This window comes from Benincasa hispida, chromosome 7, assembly GCF_009727055.1.
Source record: "Benincasa hispida cultivar B227 chromosome 7, ASM972705v1, whole genome shotgun sequence".
Lineage (NCBI taxonomy): Eukaryota > Viridiplantae > Streptophyta > Magnoliopsida > Cucurbitales > Cucurbitaceae > Benincasa > Benincasa hispida.
The window spans coordinates 21,155,132-21,180,610 of NC_052355.1; the positions used below are offsets into that span (position 1 = coordinate 21,155,132).

Sequence of the window (25,479 nt, forward strand, 5' to 3'; positions counted from 1 at the left end):
TTAATTTATGTTTAATATATTTTAAATTACAATATATATGCGTATATATATGGTTATTTTTTTTTAGCAAGAGTGTTTCAGCTCCCATTTTTCATTAAGTCTTTGTCACATTAAAATTAAGTCTCGATTTTCATCAAATATTTTAATAAAATTATAATCTAAAAATAATTTTAAAATATTTATGAAAGGTCAAAATTAGATAATAATTGCAATTTAACCTTAAACTTGAAACTTATTGCAATTTAAACTTCGATGAGTTTTCATTAAAATGTTAAAAAATGTAGTCATATATGCCATGAATGAATTATTAAACATATGTGTAGTTGGACAAAAATTGATAAGATTTGAAAGAAAAATAATATTAGAAATGATAACCTTTGGATGAAATTTGTGAATTTTGATAAATGTTACTCGATAACATTTTTTTTCCTTTTTAGTACAATTAAAGGTAGGGGATTCGAGCCACACAAAGTTCGTGGTTTCTAACATACTCGTATGTCAATTGACTTATACTCGGTTTGAAGATTACTTGATAACTTAATTACGTGCAAAATAGTAAAATTTACCATGGAAGACATTTGATTTTTTTTTTTTTTTTAAATGGAGATTTGACTTATTATTTTTTTGGTCGACAATATATATATCTCAGTCAATTGACAATATGTTTTTTTTAGCATGAAAAAGATAATCTATGCAAAAATAATTTATGAAGATTCTAAGAGTGAAACAAAGGTTTTCTTCAAGAAAACGGCTTTGGTAACCAATGCAAAAATAATTTATGAAGAGATCGTTTTTCTAAAAGAAAATAAAGAAAAAGAAAAAAGAAAAGAAAGATATCATTGAGAATGAAGGATTCAAACATGTCCATACCCTTTTAAAAGTAAATGTAGCCTAATATGCAATTTGTCACCCCGCTCAATTTAAATGCATAGTGAATATGAATTTAAAACATATTTCGACTTTTTATAAAGTATCTTTAAGAGGTAAAAGAGTATTTAGCTAAATTTTTCAAGTATTTAATTTTACAAATAAGTCATTTAAAAAAAATTAAGTGTTTGACAATCATTCAAATTAATTTTTTAAATAATTTTTAAAAGTATTTTTTTAATAAATTTATTAAAAGAGTGTAAATAAAAACGAATTTTTAAAAAACATTTTTTTCTCTAGTCAATTCAAACAAACTCTAAGCCATTAAATCTACATGTGTTGTGTATGGCTAATGTGAATTTAGTTAATAAAATACAATCATCTATGATACTAAAAATTTTGTTATATGTTGGTGATAAAAAAAAAAAATAAAGTCTTATTTCTAAGCTCTTTTCCTACCTTGGTTTTATGAAAACTAAATTGTATCCGACATTTTTAATATTAAACTCGATTTTTATATACTAAGGTGATCGATTTAGATTAATAATAAAACTAAAAATCAATAAAAACAAGTCATGCTATGATATTGAAAAATAAATCACTTTTTACATATTCTTCTTCTTCCTAGGACATTCACATATTTAAATCTCAAATTAGAGTTAAAAGCTCATGATGCAAGAAGTAAAGAACAAAATTGGAGGGAAGTAAAAATTCCGTAACACTTATCTATAATATACATAAAAGTACTAATGATGAAGAAATTTTTTTTGGACACTTATATCCGTGTGTGATTTAAAAATATCTCAATTAACCTCATGATACTCTCTTTCTATTAACTACCCCTTCTCCTTCTCTCCAACAAAATACCCTATCCCACTCCTTCAAAAGTATAGGATAATTAACAAAAATGAGCTATTTAGAGTTTTGGTTTTAAAATTTCGACCCTTTTTAAAAATATTATTTTTTTTACCCCTAACAATGTAAAATTACTGTAATGCCCTTCAACATTTCAAAAGTCACAAACTCTCATTCCCTCCCAAACCTACCCGTTTAGCCTTCCTTCCATTTCATTCTTCCATTTTCTCACTCGATTTCAACTACATTTCAGATTTTCCTTTTCATTTGAAGATTATTTGGGATTTTTCATCGAATCATGTATAGATCTTCATTTTTTTCACTCAATGTTAGTTTATCTTAGATGCAAGTAGGCGTCAACCCGGGCGGGCTCATGTAAAAACCCATCAAAGTATACTCATTTCCGGTTAGGACTATGCAAAATATAATATAAAAATCATTCAAATCCACAAAAATCCATAAAGATGATGGACATAATTAGTAATAAAAAAATCCATACATCACTCGACAATATTGAAAGGTTGATTGTATGTCGTTTTGTTGTGACCCATTTGTCTACATCTTGAACACCTGTGGACTTGACGAAATTCACCCATAAAAGGAAATCTTGTTGTTCACGGACGAACTACTCTTGGAACTCTTTTTGGAGGCAATGTTTCAACAAAGGCCAATGATTGCTTCCACCTGAAAAGTGTCTAAGTGGTCTTATAGGTTCAACATATGTAACCAATACTGGTTCAAGAGAGTATACCCGTGAACAAAGAGAAATAGGATCAATATTTCGAACCCTGCATGCAGCAATCGCATGTGGATAAAGGATTTCATAATAATCAAACTTGCGACAAATGCATGTTATTGCGTGAATATTTACAAGCCTCCTAAACCTCCATCTATCACCTCGAACTCATGTTGGTCAATTGGCCTAACTTCATGTCTGCTTGCTTTGTCTATCGCGTCACAAATTATTGTCATCGCATAGTCTGATAGTCTTGATGTACTGTTTGATGCATTCGTACCTTCTATTACATTGGTACACCCTAGCCCAACGCTCAAGACCAATATCTTTTAGGTATTTGCATGGACCTGGATACCCTGCAAATTGACTCCAATGGTAGTTGAACATAGACTCACGACTTGTTTTGGCTGTTTTGTCGAAAATATCCAAAACATCTTTATTCTTAAAATTAATTAATAAATTTGCTTTCAAGTGATGGATGCATATGCCATGAAATGCTTTTGGGAAGATAGTGATAATTGCCTTTTTTATGCTATGGTGTCTATTTGATACGATAATCAAATCACAAACTTGTCCAATTGCACATCTTGATTGCTAAAAAAACCATACCCAAGATTCATCAGTTTCTCCACCAGATATCCGAACGTGACTTGGTATATTTGATTATTTCCATCGACCCCAATCGCAAGCAGGAGTTTATCACTATAGTTACTCCTTAAATGTGTTTCATCTACAATTAAAACAGGACGACTGTAATTTAGAAACCCCCTAATATAAGCACCAAGAGCCATGAAGACGTGCTTGAAATATTTATCTTCCTACATATCATATTCAAATGTTGAACCAGGATTTTTAATTTGTAAGACTTCGCCAAATTTAGGTAACTTCTTGTAGGATTCTTCTAGTGACTCCCAAATAAGCACTAACACTTCTTCCCTTGCCCTTCATGCATTGTCGTAACTTAAACTCACACCATACTCTTATTTTCTATCCTTCACAATGTCTTTCGGTCTATATGAACGACTAACGTCTTCAAACTTTGACTTTATTAAATGTCTAAGAACCTAACTAGAAGCTTGTCTATGTTGTTAATTAATATTTTATTTCTACATGTATGGTCATTGTCGTACTTAGAGATCTTAAATATTTCACAAATTTTCAATTTAACGGCTCAAGGTCTCCATTTGCATTCTTCAATTAAAGCATATAACTTCATATAATGTTGTGGTCGACTTCTTCACCCTAAATTGAAAGTTACCTCTATTTGTTAACATAGATAACTGTATCTTTAAATCCTTCTTAGATATAAATATGTCACCAACTTGTACATCTTCAGAAGAATAAGACTGACCTGGCATGACGATCGTGCTACTAGATGGATGTGATAAGTCACGACTCGTTGCATCTGACGAGCCTCCATAGTCTTCGATTATTCGTTCTTCTGCATGAAGTGTATGGTGGGTATTAATCTTGGATTCTTCTCCATAATCATTCTCCCTTCAATACCAATAATTGAAAATTTGACATTGATCTACATCATCCCCTAAGTTATGAGTCGTCAAATTATGGGCGACGAAGTAAGTGATGGGTTAAAATATGTGGGAAAATGGACTATCTGACTTCACCTTGCAATGTACTGGCCTAAATGTTGAAGGGATTTCTTCAGTTCGTCGGATATATGAATTGTTTGGATGAAATCTTTGACTACTTGAATATTTTGAAAGCGTGGACACGTAAAGAGGTATTATTGAGACCTTTACTCATGTGAGGAATGTGTGTAGATCTTCATCATTCTGAATTACAAATGCAGAGGCTTTGGATCTCAATTGAAATATACATCTTATAACAAGATTATACTCGTATAAAATTATACCACTTATCCTATAAACTTCGGTTAGGAATTCATTATACGTCGTGCCGACCTCAATATCGAACCTTTGCAACTCTCCTCCATCGTAATTCTTTTCCCTTTCATTCCAAACATCACCAAAACAAATCAAAACATGAGACATTTTCTTACAATTTATAACAAAAATGAATTAATGTAGTTAAAAAAAAAAAGGAAAATAGAATCTAAAAGGAAAAATATTTTGTCTGGTCGTCCACCCGACCGGGTACAACACAAGGCCAAAAAACAATGTACATATTTTCCATGTGCGCCCGGCTGGGCTAGGGTTAACTCTACCGGGCCCCGGACCAGTCCCAACCTGATTCTTATCCTGTACCCAGGCAGACTGCGTGATTTCAATCAATTTCTTTCAGAAGACCCAGTGAAGCCCGACCGAGTGATTTCAGACAATTTTCTTTATCCCTGGTGAAGCTCATCTGGGTATCAAACTTATTTCAACAACAATTATTTTGTACCTGGTGAAACCCGACTGGGTAATTTTAACTCAATTCCTTTCTACCCGGCGAATACCCGGTGAAGCCTGATCGAGTATCAAACTTTTTCAACAATTATTTTGTACCCGGTGAAGCCCGAGCGGGTAATTTTAACTCATTTCCTTTCTACCTGGTGAATATCCAGTGAAGCCCGGCCGAGTATCTTAAAAAAAACTATCTTTTTTTTTCATGTTTTTTTTATAACTATCAAATGCATGGTCTTATAAAAAGAAAAAAATATTATTATTATTTTTGTCAATTTTCCTAGAAATTATTGAAAAAGGTAATTTATATTTGTCCATTTTTCCAAAAATTATTGAACTATGGAATACATACAAATTAAAATACATACCTTCAGAATGTACAAAATTATAACTTCGTGAATATACAAGGTTTGGACTTGACAAAAGACTTTTTGTTCTTGAGATTATTTGGTGAAGAGAACTTCTTGTGGGGTTGTAAACAAATCAATTTTGGTGGATAATTTTTTGTGTTGGAATGTGAATAATTTTTTGTCAATTGATTTTGGATAACTTAATTTTTTGTGAATAAATTTTTGTGGTGGATAATTTTTGGTGAATTAATTTGATAGGTTGGTTTTTGAAATTGAAAGTGAGAATTTAATAAAGGACATAAGAGTAATAATACAACCAAAATTTCCCATGCTTACATCATTCTCATCATCAAAGGGATAAAAAAAAACTTGTTTTTCAAAAGTAGGTCAACAATACAAAATAAAACTCCAAAAAGGTCCTTTTTGTCAATTTTTCAAAAGTCTACCTTTCTCCTTAATAATAATTAATCCTCTCATTACTTATCTTTCTCTTTAATATATCATTTCATTCTTTCGTTCATGCTCACATCAAAACCCAATAGGTTATATCATTTTTGTTATCTCAGATAATCATCCTCCTCTTTTAGTTTTCATTTCTATTATATCTAATTTTGTTATAGATATGCTTGTGTGTAAATTTTTCTTTACTTTTTTATTTTCTTTTCATAGAAATGTAGATGAGAGAAATGCAAAATTCAAATGTCTCAAATATTTAAGCCAATTTCTTAATTTATTTTATTCTTTTATCTATTTATAGTCCCAATTATATATATATTTTTATGGTCGTGCTTGTATTTTTTTTTTTTAATAGGGAAACCAAGATTAGAGCCACCTACAACACAACATAATACTTCTTCAGCCGCAATAATAACAAATGTCTTATTATACAAAGGCTTCATTGTTGGAATAGTTTCTTGATGACTATATCAATTGTAATATTGTTAACTACAACAATTATAAGCAATTATCACTCCGTTATATAGAATGAGAAATTGCTCATTGCATTTTTTTTGGTTTAATATTAGTTTATATTTTTTTTCTTCATATAATTTAAAATATTAATAAAAGAACTAAAATAAAACTCATCATTGCAAGTTTAGATAATATAAATAAAATGCTTAACATTTTTCAAACATAAATAAAACAATTAAATATAATAATTTAGACATGAAAAATCATTAAAACAATATATATATATATATATAGTTCAATAAATTAAATTCACATTCCACAATAAATTATTATGGATACCATAAACTTAAAGGAAAACTTAAAAAAAAAAAAAAAAGATTAGATTAAAAATTATACTAAATATGAAAATTTCAAAATATAATTAATGAATATTATCTTTTTTTACTTTACTTTTCTTTTATTTCTACACCCTTCTCCCACTCGACATCTGCTCAATTCATTCTTTTCCATCCAAATTTTTTATCTCCCAAAATGAATTTTAACTACTTATCTTCAACTAAAATTTTCCTCTCTAAAAAAATTATTATTTTCAAAATTTAACTAATTCTCAATTTATTTCAAGAATTAACTTTATCAATTATTTATTTTAAGAGAATTAATTTTATCAATTAATTTATTTTAAGATACCAGTATTAAATTAAGTTACGAATATTATATTGGTTGAGCGAACTATTATATAACTAAAAATTGAATGTCAAAAGTTTCAAAATCTTGACAGTTTTGTAATCTTTTTACACTTTATAACGATATAAAAATTCGATATTTTCTTTGTTACAAATATAAAATAGCTTATATCTTCTCTTACTTTGTATTTCTTCCTCCTTTTCAAATTCACCGCTCTCAAAGTTTAGGATTATAGTGTGGTAGTTTACAATAGTCTATCACACTAAGCTTTTGTATTAATTACAAAGTAATATTACCTAGGATTTATATAACATTTTATTTTGATAAATATGTTTTAATTTTATCCGACACTTAGTGGGGAAAAAGTTATTTAATAGGCGACTAAATTAAAGTTATTAAAGTTATTTTGTGAGATATTTATAGGTATTCTTTAATCTTAAATTGAGGTGCACCTAGATTTTGTGCACGTGATACTTCTTTTTAAAATTTAATCTCCATAGTAGTAATTTTTTCTTTCAAAATAGTATAGTTCTTAAAACATAATATAAAAATAGATTATTATTAATAAATAAAAGTTAAAATAAAAGAATATCTATACACATATCTCACAAATTAACTTGAGTTTCGTCGCCTATCAAATATCTCTCGAATTTTGTAGAATTTAATTTGTGAAATATAGTATATTACTGTTATTAAAAGTAAATTTTAAAATGAAGAACCACGTGCTCGTGCACAAAATCTAGTTATTAATAAAAAGTAAACTGTCCAATAAAGGAAATACAATATTAATATTTAAAATATCTTTCTAGAATGGAAAATACTTGAATTAAAAAATAGGTTGCTCAAAATTAAATAGTGATCTTGCAAAAATTACAAAGGGAAAAATCACAAAATTAAACCGAACTAAAAATGCAAAAATAGACATCTATCAATATTCATCACTAATAAATTATAGTAGTCTACCATTATTTAACACTGATAGTTATAAATAAGTTGGCTCATTTTGTTATATTTGAAAACAACTCATAGAAATAAAAAGGAAAGACATAAAACTAAATTGAACTGCAACACTTAAAAATGTAAACTACACTTGGAATTTTTTAATCTAAACTTTTCCTGAATCTGACTCGAGGTGGATTTGAGTTATTATAATCCTAACTTTCAAATAGAATTAGATTGAATAGCAAGTGGGTGGTCCCATTCTTCGAAAATGAGAAAAGATGAAGTGTATAATTAAACAATGATTAAGTGTAGCCGTGACTGCATTTAATTTCATGCAACTCTTTTTTCATACATAGTAGGAAAAACATTTTCAAATATCAAATTTTTATACAAAAATTTTCACGTGATAGATGTTGATTGGGTATTGTCCAAACTACATAATAGATGGGTACAATCCGAACTCGATGAAAGAGTTAGTCCAAATGAGAAGACTTTGTTGCAACAAAGATTGCAACTGCATATAGCAATTTTGGTTACTTTAGAAATTTTTTGCACAATAACGACAATTTAAACACTTCAAATCTTCTTTTTCAACTCCAGATTACAAAGACATGCTCAATAATCTTCTTGCTTAATTCCGACCCACATTGCTATATTAAGGTTATATGTATGCAATTTTCCACAAAATAACTTAGGTTTAGCAACAAAGTATAGATTGAACTATGTCAAACAAATCAATTATTGTTGTGTTATAAAATTATCATTATCTTGAAAGTAATTTTGACACGACCATAGTGTTAAACGTCTCATATTGGTTGCCAAAGTTAATATAATACCCTTAACAAACAAGCACTCCTCGGAAAAGAATTGGAATAAAGGAAAAAAAAAATATATACAAAGCCCAAAAAGAAGTAGAAGCTAGAAAAATCTCTATGGTTGAAGAGACACCTCCATATCCTTTTTAAATAAGTCAAAAAATCGGTTTGAAAATCACTTTTATATCACAAAATTAGCAGTTTCGATTAGAAAACTTTAACACATTAAATGAAAAGCAAATCATTGGCACATTCAATGGGACAATGGTAATAGAACACAATAAAACATTTTGGGAAAATTAATACATTAAATGAGTCAAAAGCAAATAGTTAATTTTTTTAGTAAATTATTTTCAACAATCACCACGAATGACTAACAATAAAATATTTATTTGAGTAAAAAAAAAAAAAACTTCAACATCAATATCTTTCGATTTCAATCGATGCATAGTAATATAGGGCAACAATTAACTAAAGAAAGTGAGTTGCCTCTTGAACTTTAATTGCTATGGTTGAGACGTCCACAATATGTCTAAATCCTTTTGATTTCTCTTGTTTTCGCGGTAACATCATACGTCGAGTGTTATTGAGGTCATACACATAAAATCTTGGATCACCGTGGAAGCTCTAGAAATATATCCTTTAAACTCTTTGATAAAAGGCAAAAATACGTTTACGTTCATGTTAATTCCTTTACCAAGTCTATCGAGATAGACCACTCAAAAATCGAGTTATATAAAGATTTTTTCCGGTTATACATAAAATTTTTATTTTGACCTCCCAAAAAAAGGTTATGGATCACTATAAGGGGTTGATTCCCATACTTGTTTAAGATTTTAAAATTATACTCCTTATTAGGCTTTTGATGAAAAAATCTACTAAACTTCTCTCATACTTCACATACTTAAAGGAGATAATTTCATATTCAAACAACTGTTTCACAACTTCATGTCTCAAGTGTATATGCCTTCTTTTTCTATATCTGCTATTTTTTGACAATACATATAGCAGCTTGTGAAATCACAATGCGAAAGACTCGTATTGATTTCCCTAAAAAAGGGACACCTAATAGGCTTCTTAACCACTCTGCTTCTTGTCACGTTAGCTGACTCCATGGTGAAACGTGTTGTGCAGGTTTGCTTCATTGATTTCCATGAAATAACACCTCTACCTAGTAAGTATACATAACAACTAGTGACCTAGTAAGTATACATAAGCATTGGGGGAGCTTACCTCATTATTATATGTTACTTAGCTTGCTTCCTTCTAACATCGCAAGAAACTTTGTGCAAATAGTAGTCTATTATGCTCTTTAAGATATTGCCTTAATAAATGACAAAAAGCAAACCAACGATCTTTATCATAATTATATATGTATACTCAATCTATCACAACATATGCATTATCAAATCTAATATACTTCATAAAAAACATAACACTTCTTATATAGACTTTTACTAGCATCATAAGATATTTTTACAGGAGTATCATCAAAACAGTCAAATCTTTTTAACATTTTTGTTAATATAGTGTGATTGATATCAAGAGAATTCATTTTTTAGTAGTTTTTGTTATCTTAACACCAAATATCACAACAATCTCATTTTAAGTCTTTCATTTCAAAATGTGATGATAAAAATAACTTGGTATAATATCTATTCATAAACCTATAATAGTCACGCCTATATACCCATTAAGATCTTTAAAAGCATTTATAAAATATCACACATTTTATATATGGTTAGATAATATCTTAAACTATCATCAATTTCTACGAACTCCATATAGAAATGAGAGATTTTGCAAATTTTCCTATTACCCACAAATTGGGTAATAAGCAAATAATGTTGAAGGGCCAAACTATATTAAAAGCAATAATAATAATTTTCAACTTCATGAAAATTAATGGTCGAACAGACTACTTAAGCATGGTAGTTACATCATTGAACAACTTTGGCAATATTTTACCATTTTTCAAAAATGGCAATAATCATCTTACATAAGCTTTGTCAAAAAGTTATATATGTGGAACATTATTTTCTTAATTTATTCTGCCTAGTATCTACTTTCTATCTTTTCTTAATTTTTCCTTCTCAATTTGAAATGGCAATTCTTCCTAATTTCATATCATTCCAATCTCAAAGATAAAGAAACAAAGTATAACCTCTCTCAACCAAAACATTTTTTTTAAAAAAAAAAAAAAAAAATTAAACATGAACTTCTCAATGTTGGCCTTTTGGCCCTTAATCGTAAATTAATTAAATTTAATTAACTAATTAATTAATATTTTGATAATAACAAACATGAATTTATTCACTAACAATTTTAGTGTTTTGAATAGTCTATTGCGTAGAGCTCAGAGTAAAGAATCACTCAAATCGGAGTTTAAAGGAAGAAGATATAACCGAAACAAACTTAACGGAAAAATCCCGAGTTAATAACGTGACAGAACTTTTCTCATGAAAGTGGACCAATTGAAAGATGCCACTTGGAGCAAGTCACATATAGTGGGTCTTTTATTTTTAGATTGGTTTTAAAAAGAAAATGAGTTTTTAAAAAATAAATTTAATATATATTTTATGTGTGTGTTTAATGACTAGTTTTGGATACATTGTAGACATTTATTTTTTATTGGGTTTTAAAAGAAATGATTTAAAAAGATATATATTATTGTATTATTTTTTGTTTGTGTCTAACAACTAGTTTAAAATCTCTCACAATTGATTTTTCTTTTCCAAAATCTAATTGCCCAAAATTAAATGTAATTTTCAACCACCTCTCCTCTCCATTTAAATTGATATCCTTCTCAAAATTATAATAACAATTTTTATTATTTTCAATTCTCCTTAACTCATTAGGCCACCATTGTTGCTCTATCTCCAAGTTTCAATTTTTTTTCTTTTCATCTTCTTCTTGAGAGGGATATTTTATATTGTGACGATTGATTCATTGAGTGCTAAATTTTGTAAATCCACTCTTTTAGAGAGTTTTTCAGGTGCGTTCTTTATATTATAAGGGTTGCTCTTGATTCCAAAAAAATAGTCATTATACGGTTTGATCCTCAACCTTGGAAATGTTCGAGTTTGTTCTTGCGCTTGAAAAAAGAATGTTGTACGGTTCAATTTAAGTTATGAAAAGAGTAAGTTCGTAGTGACATACCTAAGAGGAGCTTGAGAGGTGATATAGGTCATGTGTCGAACCACTATAAAATTTATGATGTTAATTTTTATATCCCTCTTCTCTTTTAATTTTGCAATTAATTTGTTATTATATTTTATTACATGAAATTAATTACAATATTTGTTCCTTAAATTAATTGCTTAATTTTTATTTAGGTTGGTTGAATTGATCTTTACATATCTCATACCAATCTTTTTATTAAAATGAAATTAGGTGCTTACTAGATTTAGTTTTAATTTCTTGGCTATTTTGGGTTGAATTTATTTGCATGAATTTATTGTTTAAATTACAAAAAATTTGTTAGTTTATTTAATTGGGACCACATTATTAAAAAGTTTTAATTAGTTTAAAGAAATCATATTCACCTCGTCTAGGGTTGCCATATCCATCCTAAATCACTAAAATTAATTGGTGTGCAATACAATAACAACAATAACAACGAAAATACATGGTTAGAAAAACACGAAACAACCTTCGCATCGTATCAATTTAACTTTACCATACGACCAAATCTCAAAGAAAGAAATTGACTACTCAATTAAGTTGAGGAAATCCATTTTCATATCATAAAGATGATGATAGGGGAGAATGACTATGGTAGAAATGAATTCTAATGGGAGAGAAATGCAAGTCTTGATGATGGATACCATAAAGAAGATGATGGATTTGGCATGCTTTTTAGATCCTTCCTACATTGATGAACATGGTACTACATAATACTTTGAACATTGCAATGCAAAAATTTCTTTCAATTTGTAAATCAAAGTATCAAACAAATCAATTGTTTTGCAGTGGAATCACCACTATATTGAAAGAAATTTCTACAAAATCTTAATGTTATTTCTATTATGTCGGTTGCTTCAAAAGATTAATACGACATTTTTAACATGCGAGCATTCATAAAAAAAGATTAGAATAAAAAAAAACTTTGCTCAGAATAATACAATCACGAAAAATAAGAGGCGAAAATTGAGAAAATCTCTATTGCTAAAGTGACACTTCTATCATTTTTAAAGAGGCTAAAAAGATCGGTTTGAAAACTATTTTTAGATCACAAAATTAGCGGTTTCGGTTTCAAAAAAACGTTAACACATTAAATGTGAAAACGACAATAAAACGTTTTGTAAAAATTAATACATTAAGTGAGATAAAAGCAAAAAGATAATTTTTAATAAGCCGTTCCCCCACACAAAATAATTCTTAAAAATAAACATGATCATAAATTCCATAATTATATGAATATTATCTTTCACAATTGGGATGAAATTATTACAAGTTGTAAAGTATGGTGATTAAACTGTTACGTAGCATAGTTTATTAACTATATTCCGAGTTTGAAAATACAAAGACTAAATATTTTAAAGGTAAAATCTAAATACTAAGACTCTATTTGATATTTATTTTATTTATGGTTTTCTACTTTTAAAAATTATGCTTCATATTTTTTTAAGCTTGTCACTAACCTTAATAAAATTTTAACTGAATTTCAAATACAAAATCAAGTTTTTTAAGACTAGTCTAATTTGATATTTGATAACTATTATTTTAAATTTTTTTTTTGAAACTTAAACTTATGAACACTAGTTCTAATAGTTTATTTGGTTTGTTGTCTATTTTTTAAAGTGCTTTTAAAAGTCAAGCAAAGTTTTTAAAACTAAAATGATGTATACTCCCTTTAATAAATATATGAATTTTTTTTATAAAAAAATTAGGATTGTTTTTAAATAAAAATGAACCAACTTATTCACAAATATAACAAAATGTCACTATCTATTAGTGATAGACATTGATAAATATTTATCAGTGTTATCTATCAATGTCTATCACGAACATTGATGACAGTGATATTTTGTTATATTTGAAAATATTTTTAGAAATTTTGCCATTTAAAACAATTGTCCTTAAAATTTAAGCCTTATAAATAATATTTTAACCTATTAATTTGTATATATATTTGTTATTGGTGTTTTCAAAATCCAACCCAAATTAAAAAAAAAAGAAAAAAGAATCACATGTTTATCTAGAAAATCGAGAACTATGATTAAATTGTAAGAAAATAAACCATTAAAAAAAATAGATGAGGACCTGTTTTTAGGTCTTTAAAATTTAGCTTGATTTTTTTTATAAAAAAAATTAGGTAATAGAGAAATAAAACAATAATAAAAAAAAAACGTTTAAAAGCTGGTTAAACTAAAATTTAAGGATTAAATCATTACTATATATAAATCAAATGTGTTTTTTATCCTCTAACCAAAAAGTATGTTCCGAAGTTAAAGAATGTAAAACATAATGATTGACGAGTTCAAAATTTCATACATCATTAATTGTAATAAAAAAATATTTATTTATTTAAAATAAATTCAATATAATTTTAGATATTGGAAAGTACAAAAAAATGAAAGGAGGGTTAAAGTAAATTACAATTCACTTCTTTCATCACCTAAATATATTAGGGTATGCTTTGGAGTTGAGATGATATAGGATGTGGAAAGTTCTGATCGAGTATGAATGGTCGAGTATATTTAAGTATTGAGATGATATACGATATACGGAAGGAAAATGACGGTGAAATACGAAATATGTTCTGAAAATGGACCCACAAACAATTAAAATCGGTGATATAGAATAATGATTTAAACACTGAGATAATATAGGATGTGGGGATATACCATCTCATATTGACCCCCAAACAACCCTTAAAGTGTTAAAAAGTACATTTACTAACATGATAATTTTATCTTTAAATTACAAAAAGAGGTTTTATCTATCAATGTACGTTTAATAATTTTTTTTTTTTTTTTTTTTTTTTTTTTTTTTTTTAACTATGGGTGTTTTTAATATAAAAAAATGACCAAATTTATTTATAAATATAGTAAAATGTCACTATCTATTAGTCATAAATGTCGATAGACATTTATCAGTATTGTTTACTAGTGTCTATCACAGATACTCAATGACATTTTGCTATATTTGAAAATATTTTTAGTAGTTTTATTATTTAAAAACAATTATCCTTAAAATTAAGTCTTATAAAATAATAGTTTGACCTATTAGTTTTGTTGTTTTAATATCTATTTATTAACATTGTTTTCAAAATCTAATCCAATTTTTGAAAATTAAAAAAAATAAAAATAAAAATAAAAATTATTTTTATTTTTGAAATTTGGTTAATACTTCGCATGCTTATCTAGAAAAATTGAAAACCATGATTAAATGATAAGAAAGCAAACCATTAAAAAGATGCTATTTTTAAGCTTTTAAATTTCTGCTTGATTTTTTTTAGAACAGTTAAGGAAAGAGTAAGTAATAAAGCAATAAAACTATAAACAACAATAATATTTAAAAGCTTAATTTTTTTAAATAAAATAATTATCCAACTAAAGTTTTAAGATTAAATCTACTATATATAAAATCCTCTAACTAAAAAGTATGCTTCGACCAAATGAGTTCAAATTTCCATACATCATTCATTGTAATAAAATATATTTATTTATTTACAATAGAGAAATTTTCACATATAGAAAAAAAATGTTAAACTTTTTACAGAAATAGAAAAAAAATATTGACAGATACCAATTCTATCAGCATCTATCACATAGCATTAATGATAGATTTTTATCTATTTTTATAAAAAAAATTAGATTTTACTATTTTATGTAAATAGTTATTTTATATTTAAAAATTTTACCTATGATGAACTCAATTTAAATTTAGATATGGGAAAGTACACTAAAAAAAAAAAAAAAAGGAAAATGGAATGAGGGTTAAAGTACAAATTACAATTCACTTCTCTCATCTACTAAATGAAGTAAAGTGTTAAAAAGTACATTTACTAACGTGGTAATTTTTTAAAGAGGTGAAAGAAAATTAATCTAAAAATTTGGAAAAGTCAAAACAACTAAAAAAAACGAAAACTAGACAAATTTATTGGTTCCTTCCCATTTCCAACTAAAAAACCAACGTCACTGAATTCTAATCACACGTGGCCGTTCTCATGCCTATCTCATCAATTTCATCATCTGGACCCTCCGATTCTCTTCCCATCACATCAATCTCAGCCCTCTGATCTTTCCATTTTCGTATTTCCCAAATTACCCCCACTCTCTTCTCTTATTTACTCTCCCTACCCCTTTGCCGCTACTGGCCTACGGTCGATCTTCTCTCTCCTTTTTGCCATTCATGCAAAGTAATGGAACGGATTCCGAGGAGCTTTTCAGCACTTTTGGGCTTTAGATTGCTCCGCCTCACAACAGTCATTTCAGGTTTTCTTCTTCTTTTTCTTCTTCTCTCTTCGTTTCGAGGTTTTTCTCTAGTTTTCGCATTGCGTTTTGAGCTCTGTTTGGTTCATCTTGGTGGTTTCTGTAGTCGCCGGTGGATGATCGCTGCCGGTTGTGCTCTGGTTGTGTTTAATCAGGTCTGTGATTTGATCGGACTTTTCTTTCTGTTTGGATTATTTGTTTATGGAGTGTGATTGTGGTGATGAGCGGTTGTGTTTGGTGAGTGAGGTTTTGAGGAATGAGGATGAGTGTTTTTGTAATGGTAATGGTTAATTGTTGATTGGTTTTGTTTGTTTTCGGATCGAATTATAGGTATTTTCATGTCTGTTTGGGGGGTTTTTGTTTTCTCTCTTTCTGTGTTTTCTCTCTCTGGCTTTGTCGATTCTGGGGAATCTTAATTTCTACTGTGCTTCCCTCAGCTGACGCCATTAATTATCGAAGGGTTCCTCCATTTTTATTGATGATGTGATTGGTGTTTTTCAGAAGTCGAACAGTGAAAATCATCTACCATAATGATGACGATGACCTTGCTTTTCGTGTCCTTTTCCAATTTTTGCTGAATCTCTGTAAGTGTATACATGATTGTGAATGTGAATGGGGTTTTCAAATTAACTGAGAGGATTGTTATTTTAAAATGAAAAACCATGATGAGTGTTTCTGTCTGAAGTGACTGAAGGGGCAAGGATTAATATATGATGGGATTTTTAAAAAAAAATTATTTAAAATTTTTAAGTTTTTATAATTGATGGTTCATAAGTTGTGTAAGAATAATGACAGAGTTATAAATGATGGGGTTATCTTGTTTGGGTTCAATCTTGCAGATACTCTAATTATTTTTGTTGGTGGAGATTGTTGAAGCGGCTCTCAGCTGTTGGGTGATAAAGGATGGTCAAAACTAAAAGGCGTTTATATGAATTCAAGCATCCATTCAATGATTATCGTAACATTTGCCTCTTTCCTTTCTTCTTTTCATTTTCTTTATTTTTACGTTCCCAATGTTGCAATGGTAATAATAAGAACTCCAACTATTCTGAGGTTTCAGATCCAGAGGTTAAAAATCCAGTATCATTCATGTTATCTCTGTTGATTTTGTTCGTTAGATTTTTATTTAGATATGTATATATAATATTTTTAACTCTTTCTTCTTCTCGATAATTCTTGAAGATTGTCTAAATATAGCTGACCAAGAAAAGGAAAAGAAGCATTTCACTATTGGAGTTAATTAACATCTAGCATTTGCGAATTTAAAACTCTGGCAATTCCTTTGACATGTTAATGGTTGTTGCTAAAGTTGATCCATACACACGTCTGGTTGCTCAAGTTCTGATTTATACACCCTTTTGTTTTTCAAGTTTGGGTTGGTTGTCTTTTGGAATTTTCAAAACTACTCTGCTCCTTTTGGTAATATATGTCAGATAAATCCTTTGAGATATTGCATAACATGGTACATTCAGTTCATTTGGGCAATGTCAGCTATTTTTTTTTTGTCCAACTTTAATTTATGAGCATTTCAAAAGTTCAACTTTTAAGTCAATACTCTGATTTCTTTCTGACAGCATTCGAGGCAATGTGCTGTGGGTCTTGGCAAGCTGTGGAGAGAATAAGAATTAGTAATGGTACAATAACCCTTCATTTAGTAAATGATCAGTTTATGATTTTGGAAAGAGGTCCCTACTCAGATTTTCGGGTTAGGTCGAGACAGGCAACTTCATCCGACTGCACCTGTTTTCTACGACCCGGTGTTGATGTTTGTGTTCTCTCTCCCTCTCACAGCATGGAGAACTTGGACGTGCGAGGTTCAGACCCGGTAAGTGATCTTCTATTCAATTTTCTTAGCTAGTATTAGCCTAGTAATGCTCATAACTTTAGCTCCATAGTTTTCAGAGTCTTGGACTGCTTGGTTGTTATTTCACAGCTTTTTGTAATCTAACGTTCCCTCGATATTGATGCTCGAATATCTGAAATATTTTAGGTTCACGAAATGAAAATAATTCTTATTTTGTTCAATCTGTAGAACTCCTTCGACTTCAAATTGCTTATGAATAATTTTTGTAAGTATTACATTTCTTCTGAAATTATATGTGTTTTGTATCATATTTGTTGGAATTCTGGATTTGATCCTTTTCATGAGTTGTTTGAAGTTTTAATACACTAGAAGTGTTTTCAGTGTTCATGCCGTGTGTTTGTTCCTTTTTCAGATAAGATGTGCGCAGGTTAGTTTGAAGTGTTTTACATTTCTTTTTTTTTTTTTTTCCTTTTTTTCTTTTAAAATTTATAACTATCTAATTTTTTTTCTATACATATTTTTCTACGCTCGTTTTATGGCTTTCTCAAAGTTTCAAGTTTCCTGTACGTGTAAACAACTGCAATTTCGCTGAGCCTCTGTTTTTTTCCCGATAAATTGCAATTTCTTCTGCTGTTGATATTAACATGGCATTTTTGCTATTGATATTAAAACGGTATTTATTATCCGGGAAAAGAAAGATAACTTCAGACTATATAGTTTAGAGTGTGTTTCATTACCATGTCTATGGAAAAAATGCCAATTATGAGCTTATTAAAATACTGGAGTTGCTTTTAGTGAATTCCACAAAGTTGAAATGGATAGTGGTCTTAGCTCCAGTGTAGTTTATGGTTTATGGTTTTGGCTCCAGAATGAATTTATATATGGAAAAATCTCGTTCTCTATCTGGAGCTTAATCAACAGGATTGCTTTCATAGGTGTTGATTGATGCTAAAATAAGCTCAATTGAACGGCGACCTCATGAAGCTGGGTGTTCGTGCCAGTTTTACGTCCAATTATATGCTGATCTAAAACCCCTTGGTTCAGAGAAAGGATCACTCTGTAAAGAAATTGTAGAAATGGGAATTGATCAGATATCCATACTCCAAAGGGTTAGAAAGAACTTCTGTGAAGGTCAACACTACCGATGGGATTTCTCTGAGGACTGCTCTCTGTTGCCAAAAACCAAACTACTTTTGGGAAAATTTCTTTCTGATCTTTCTTGGTTAGTAATTACATCGGCATTGAAACATGTCACTTTTGATGTAAGATCATTGGATAACAAGATCTTGTATCAAGTTTTGGAGAGCAACCAAAAAAGCACGCCGATAGCTTCTGACAAGATTTTGTATACTGTAAACTTTAGAGATGATGATGGTATGTTTATTCCAATAATACATCAGCTAGATTCCTCTGATAAGATTGAGATGTCTCCTGCAGAGGATGCATTTGACAATCAACTGCATTCCGTTACCGATCTTATGGACTTGAGGCGTTCAAAACGGCGCAATGTTCAACCTGATCGTTTTCTTGGCTGTGATAGTATCAACGAATCAGAAATTGACTACAGTGGTACCAGGATATATAAAACTGAGCAATTGAATGATGATGAGATGACATTACCACTTGCTTGCCTGTTTGGCATGCCTGCAGGCTCTTCAAAAGTAAAGATTGAAAATGAAAGCAACAACCATTCCAATAAATTGAGTGTACGTGACGACCTCTCTGTTTTCAAGAGCAGAATCAAGTCCTTGGAAATGAAATCAGGAATGAGTGACGAAGTAGAAGATAAAAATCAACTTGCTATAGTGCCTTTACTTGATGAACAGCCAATAGCATCTGATCCATATCCTGATGTTGCCAACAGTTGCGGTAATTATACAAAACAGATAACTGAAATGTCAGCCACATATTATTATATTAACAACAAACGCAAAATCCGAAAAAGAAAGTTTTCGGACTATGAAGATGTGGACTTTGAGAATGATAGCTGTAGGGGAAAAGCTTCGAGAAGTAAAGCTAGGAGGATGGGTTATCATTCCATAAGTTATAATAAAGAGGATGGTCAGCCCAAAGAAAGACCATGGCAGAAAAGGTCCTTGAGTGCAGGTGCATACAAGGATTTGATTAATTCATTCTTGAAGAATATCGATTCAACAATTAAAAAAGAGGAGCCACAAATAATTGATCAGTGGAAAGAGTTTAAGAACAAAAGCTGCTTGGATAAGAAGATCGAGATGGAAATGCCCTCTAATGAGAATGAGGAAGAAAGCTCTGAGATTGAAATGTTGTGGAGAGAAATGGAAATATCCCTTGCCTCTAGTTACCTTATTGAGGCCAACCAGGTAAACTAATTAAACATAAATGTTCTTAGATTCTTTTCATTTAAATGCATATTCATGATAATGCTCATTCATATTTCTAAAAGTTTATTTTTCAGGGTTTTAGTAATGGAACATCAGTGGAGCCTGAACAGAAAGTAGGCAAATGGTGCCGGCATGAGTTCAAGTTGAATGAAGAGATTGGGATGCTCTGCCATATATGTGGTTTTGTGAGCACTGAAATTAAAGATATATCAGCACCATTTGTAAGTCAAAATCAAGACTCTAGAATGCTGGAATATTTTTATTTTATACTTCAGAATCTTCCTATCTGCCTACAACCTTGGCTGGGAACTTTTTGTTATCTCTGTATTGCTTCATGTGCATACTTTTCTAGAAAAGAAATATTGTGCTGTAGGGTATGCTCGTAAAATGTTGTTTTAATGATTTGGTGTGATATCTATAGTTCCATTCTTGCTGTACCCCCCTCTATGAGTCTGCATTGGTCTTTTTAACCGTCATTATTTTTGTGTAAATTGTAATTTACATATGTTTCAACTAAGTTGTATTTATTTTCACCTTTATATTAAGCCGGCTCCAAAATTTTGCAAGTTATTGATGGTGTTTCTTTTTTATGCTCCCTCAATAGATATTGACAACCTTTTTCTCTCTATAGATGCAACACATAAGCTGGAGTACAGAAGAGCGGCGTAATGAAGAAAAAGATTCAGAGCACAATACCGACGAAGAGGAGATGAATATTTTCTCTGGCCTTCCTTCTTCTGATGATACCTTATCAGAAGAAAATGACAACGTCTGGGCCTTGATCCCTGAATTCAGAAATAAATTACATCTCCACCAGAAAAAAGCATTCGAGTTCCTGTGGAAAAATATTGCTGGTTCTATGGTTCCAGCTCTCATGGATCAAGCATCTCGTAAAATAGGTGGTTGTGTGATATCCCATACACCGGGAGCTGGAAAAACCTTTTTGATCATCTCATTCCTTGTTAGTTACTTGAAACTGTTCCCAGGGAAAAGGCCCCTTGTCCTTGCTCCAAAGACAACTCTATATACATGGTACAAGGAATTTATTAAGTGGGAAGTTCCTGTACCGATTCATCTAATACATGGTCGTAGAACCTACCGAGTTTTCCGGGCAAACTCAAAACCAGTGACCTTTGCAGGTCCAAGGCCTACAGATGATGTCATGCACATCTTGGATTGCTTGGAAAAGATAAAGAAGTGGCATGCACATCCAAGTGTTCTTGTTATGGGATATACATCATTTCTTACATTAATGAGGGAAGATGCAAAGTTTGCACACAGAAAGTACATGGCCAAAGTTTTGCGCCAAAGTCCTGGTATCTTAATATTGGACGAGGGGCATAACCCCAGGAGTACCAAGTCCAGGCTGAGGAAAGTTTTGATGAAAGTTGAAACGGACCTCAGAATACTCCTCTCAGGTACATTGTTTCAAAATAATTTCTGTGAATATTTCAATACCCTTTGCTTGGCAAGACCAAAGTTTGTGAATGAAGTGTTGAAGAAACTAGATCCCAAATTCAAGAGGAAGAAAAGAAAAGCTCCACATTTGCAGGAAGCTCGGGCGAGGAAATTCTTTCTAGATAAGATAGCTCGGAAAATTGATGCAGGTGATGAAGAAGACAGGAGGGACGGTTTGAACATGTTGAGAAATATGACAGGTGGGTTTATTGATGTTTATGAAGGTGGCAGTAAGGATGGCCTTCCTGGTTTACAAATTTACACCTTACTAATGAACACAACTGACATACAGCAACAAATTTTGAATAAACTTCACAAAATAATGGCTCAATTCCCTGGATATCCCCTTGAGTTAGAGCTCCTCATAACCCTTGGTTCAATACATCCATGGTTAGTAAAAACTGCAGTTTGTGCCAGCAAATTTTTCACTGATAGGGAACTGATGGAGCTAGATAGATACAAATTCAATTTGAGGAAAGGATCAAAAGTTATGTTTGTTCTAAATCTTGTGTATCGTGTGGTCAAGAAGGAAAAAATTCTGATCTTCTGCCACAACATTGCACCCGTCAAACTATTCATCGAGCTGTTCGAGAATGTGTTTAGGTGGAAGAGAGGCCGAGAAATCTTGGCCCTCACAGGGGACCTTGAGCTGTTTGAACGAGGAAAAGTGATGGATAAGTTTGAAGATCCAGTGGGGCCATCCAAAGTTCTTCTTGCTTCAATCACTGCTTGTGCAGAAGGCATTAGTTTGACAGCTGCTTCACGAGTCATCTTATTAGATTCAGAGTGGAATCCTTCAAAGACAAAACAGGCCATTGCTCGAGCTTTTCGCCCTGGCCAGCTTAAAGTGGTTTATGTCTATCAACTACTAGTAACTGGCACACTAGAAGAAGATAAGTACAAGAGAACTACATGGAAGGAATGGGTGTCAAGTATGATTTTCAGTGAGGCGTTTGTCGAGGATCCTTCAAAATGGCAAGCAGAAAAGATTGAAGATGACGTTTTGAGGGAGATGGTGGAGGAAGATCGAGTCAAATCGTTTCATATGATTATGAAAAATGAGAAGGCGTCTACTGTGATCAGGGAAAAGGATTAGCCTCTCAATATCATGGTAAGTTAATACTCCTCTCTCTTTGTTTTAATCTTCTCTTTCTCATATGATGATATGTATGAATAATGACTCCTCCCCCCTTCATCATCACGTTTATTAAATAGATATTTGTATAATAATATGAAAGTTGTGTTATTCTTTACCAATAATCATTTGTAGTGCAATCTTGAAGTTTAGTGGAATTAATTGCATAATTGCATTGGTTTCTATGTGTGAGTTTGACTTGACTTACTCTTTTATCTCAACCATTTTGCTAATCAGAAACTGCTGATTCTGGAGATCCATGTTTTAGGAATTTGGATTAGTATATTTAGGTCATTTACATCTGATATGGCCTTATTCACAGTTTTGGAGATTCATCATGAAAATATGATTTCTTACTGCTTTGATTTTTTTTTTTTTTTGAAAGTTAGCATTTGACTGTTCCATATGATTGCTCTGGACTAAGTTGGTTTCTGTTTCTTTTCTCTTTCTTAGCTCAACCAGACATAAAACTTGTACTATCAACCTCGAGGTCAGATGTTCGATTCCTCCACTCCACATATCGTTAAAAAAAAGTCTTTGTTAGAAAGAAAAGTTAGGTTAAAATATTGTTTGGTCAATTTATTTTAAAAGATGTTCTAATTAATCCATGTATTTCTGAGGTCTAAATTCAGTCTATGTACTTTCACTAAATCTTACGACTAGTCTTGTCCTACCATAACTTTGTTGTTGACTTTTCTAAGGTAAAATCTCTATTAGTGTTTTATCTATATTCCTATTGTGTCTATTCTTGAATTGAAGATATTGTTGTTATTTTCTTAAGTTTTGAGATTTGAAAAATATACCAAGGATAAAATGAAACAAAATCCAAAATATTTTATCCAAAAATTCAGTTTTTTTCAAATTTCATTAATTTTCTTATGGTTTGATTAAAGCTTACCAAACATTTTTATTGTTGTCGAGTAGGTAAGTTATTTTTTTTTAGTTTATTGATTGAATCATGTACCTTTAGGATGATAATTAATGGCTTATCTACTTAATTATGCTTGGATTAGCTTAAGGTGATTAGCTATTTATTGGATATGGTAATTGGATATGTGTGTTGTTTTTTTTTTTTTTTCTAACCCTTGTGAGGGTGACAAACCATCAATTTTTAGAATAGTAATTGATGTTTTATCTATTGAGCTATGCTCGGATTCACGATAAGCGAGTCTTTTTTTTCTCCACAATTCGTGAGGTAGAAGAATCAAATATCTGACTTCGAAGTTGATAGTAAAAACACTATATTAGTTGAAGTTTTCTTAGTTCTAAATATTCTTATCATGTGGAGGCTGTCAAGTAATATAAGTTTGGAAACATATCAATTCGATAAAGTTTTAAAGTACTATTTTGAGGTTGAAGCCCACATGTAGTGAAACAATAAACTTGTCATGGGGAATTTAGTTAATATAATATAGGACATTTAGGCCATGTTTACTGCTCTGTAATCAAATTGTTATTTTTATAATGAATTTTTTATTTATAATTCACATAATATTGTTAAAGTAGTTTTTTTTGGAACGTATTTATTAGTAAACGTGGCCTAGTAAATCTTAACCAAAATGTAAGTTTTAAAAGTATAAAATGAAATCGAAACTGAGTTAAAGGTTAAAACAAGGGTGTCACTTGTTTTATTTATTTCAAGTACAATAAGTGGGTATAAGTATTCAAACCTACATGCTAATTACCCAAACCATGCTTATCTTCACTTTCTTTTCTATGAAATGCAATTTAACTTTAAATTTAGAAAAATTATCTTTTTAGTCTGCGAGTGTTTGGTCCCTAAATATCTAAAATATATATTTTTAGTCTCCAAATTCTAAAAAATAAATGCATTTGGTTTTTTAAAATGCAACCTTTTTGTCTTTTGATTAGAAAAAGTCTCTGAAATAATTTATTATTATTATTTTAAATAATTATACGGCGTAAATTAGAATTTGTTTTAAGAAAAGTTATTCTCTCCTTTCTAGAATGATGTTTCTCATTTTAAATTTTAAAAAAACTTACTTCAAGGATAATGACCTCCTAAACATATCATTAAAAACTTAAGAACTAAAAAGATATATTTTAAAAATTTAGGGTCTAATATAATTATTAAAGATTCGAGGTCTAAAAATGTACATTTTTAAAATTTAAGGCATGTTTGGGTCTCTAACTTGAAGTTGGTGGAGCGGGTTATTATAGTATTATAATTCTAATTACACAATTTTCTGAATTTTTATATTTTTTACTTGAATAGCCTAATGACCTATTATTTTACATAAAACTCTAAACTGATTTATTTTTTTTAGCACTCCTCACAATTTACCTTTTTTTTATTGGAAATATAATAATATTATATCAAAAGAAGTATGTAAGAGAAGTTTCTTGTGGTTATAAACTTCCCGAAAGAGTTTTATTTTCAAAATCTTCACAAGTAAGAAAACTTTCTCTAAAAATTTTAAAAAATTGTTGTCATCATAAATGAAAGCAAGAATCAACCAGAAGTTTCGAAGAAAAAACAAGGTATTTTTGATATTTAGATTTCTATATATATGAATTTTCTAGAAATAAATCAAAGTATATTTAAGAAGTGCATGAACAAGACAATCTGTATAATGGATCATCTTACATACCAAACAATACATGTGATATATATTTATATTTTCAGTATATTTATAAACACATCAAAAAATAAACTACGGTATATGCGATGTATATTTATATTTTTCAGTATATTATCAATATATTACCCATATATTCGACGTATAATTGAG

The 25,479-nt window shown here is 30.0% G+C and overlaps 1 protein-coding gene across 6 annotated transcripts; it reads left to right on the forward strand.

Annotated features, from left to right (window-relative positions):
- The first annotated feature begins 15,817 nt into the window (after positions 1–15,817).
- On the forward strand, positions 15,818–23,456 carry LOC120081370 (SNF2 domain-containing protein CLASSY 1-like). 6 transcript variants are annotated; one of them, XM_039036185.1, is made up of 10 exons: positions 15,818–15,969; positions 16,073–16,121; positions 16,468–16,550; positions 16,806–16,924; positions 17,541–17,600; positions 17,677–17,791; positions 18,706–20,112; positions 20,208–20,354; positions 20,765–22,702; positions 23,180–23,456. In XM_039036185.1, exons 6-9 carry the CDS (start codon positions 17,759–17,761, stop codon positions 22,685–22,687), a joined length of 3,510 nt encoding a protein of 1,169 aa, XP_038892113.1. In that variant the 5' UTR covers positions 15,818–15,969; positions 16,073–16,121; positions 16,468–16,550; positions 16,806–16,924; positions 17,541–17,600; positions 17,677–17,758; the 3' UTR covers positions 22,688–22,702; positions 23,180–23,456. The 6 variants fall into 6 exon arrangements, with proteins under 6 accessions (XP_038892113.1, XP_038892108.1, XP_038892111.1 ...); XM_039036180.1 differs by having other exon boundaries at positions 17,541–17,791; XM_039036183.1 differs by lacking the exon at positions 16,468–16,550 and having other exon boundaries at positions 17,541–17,791.
- The last annotated feature ends 2,023 nt before the right edge of the window (positions 23,457–25,479 follow it).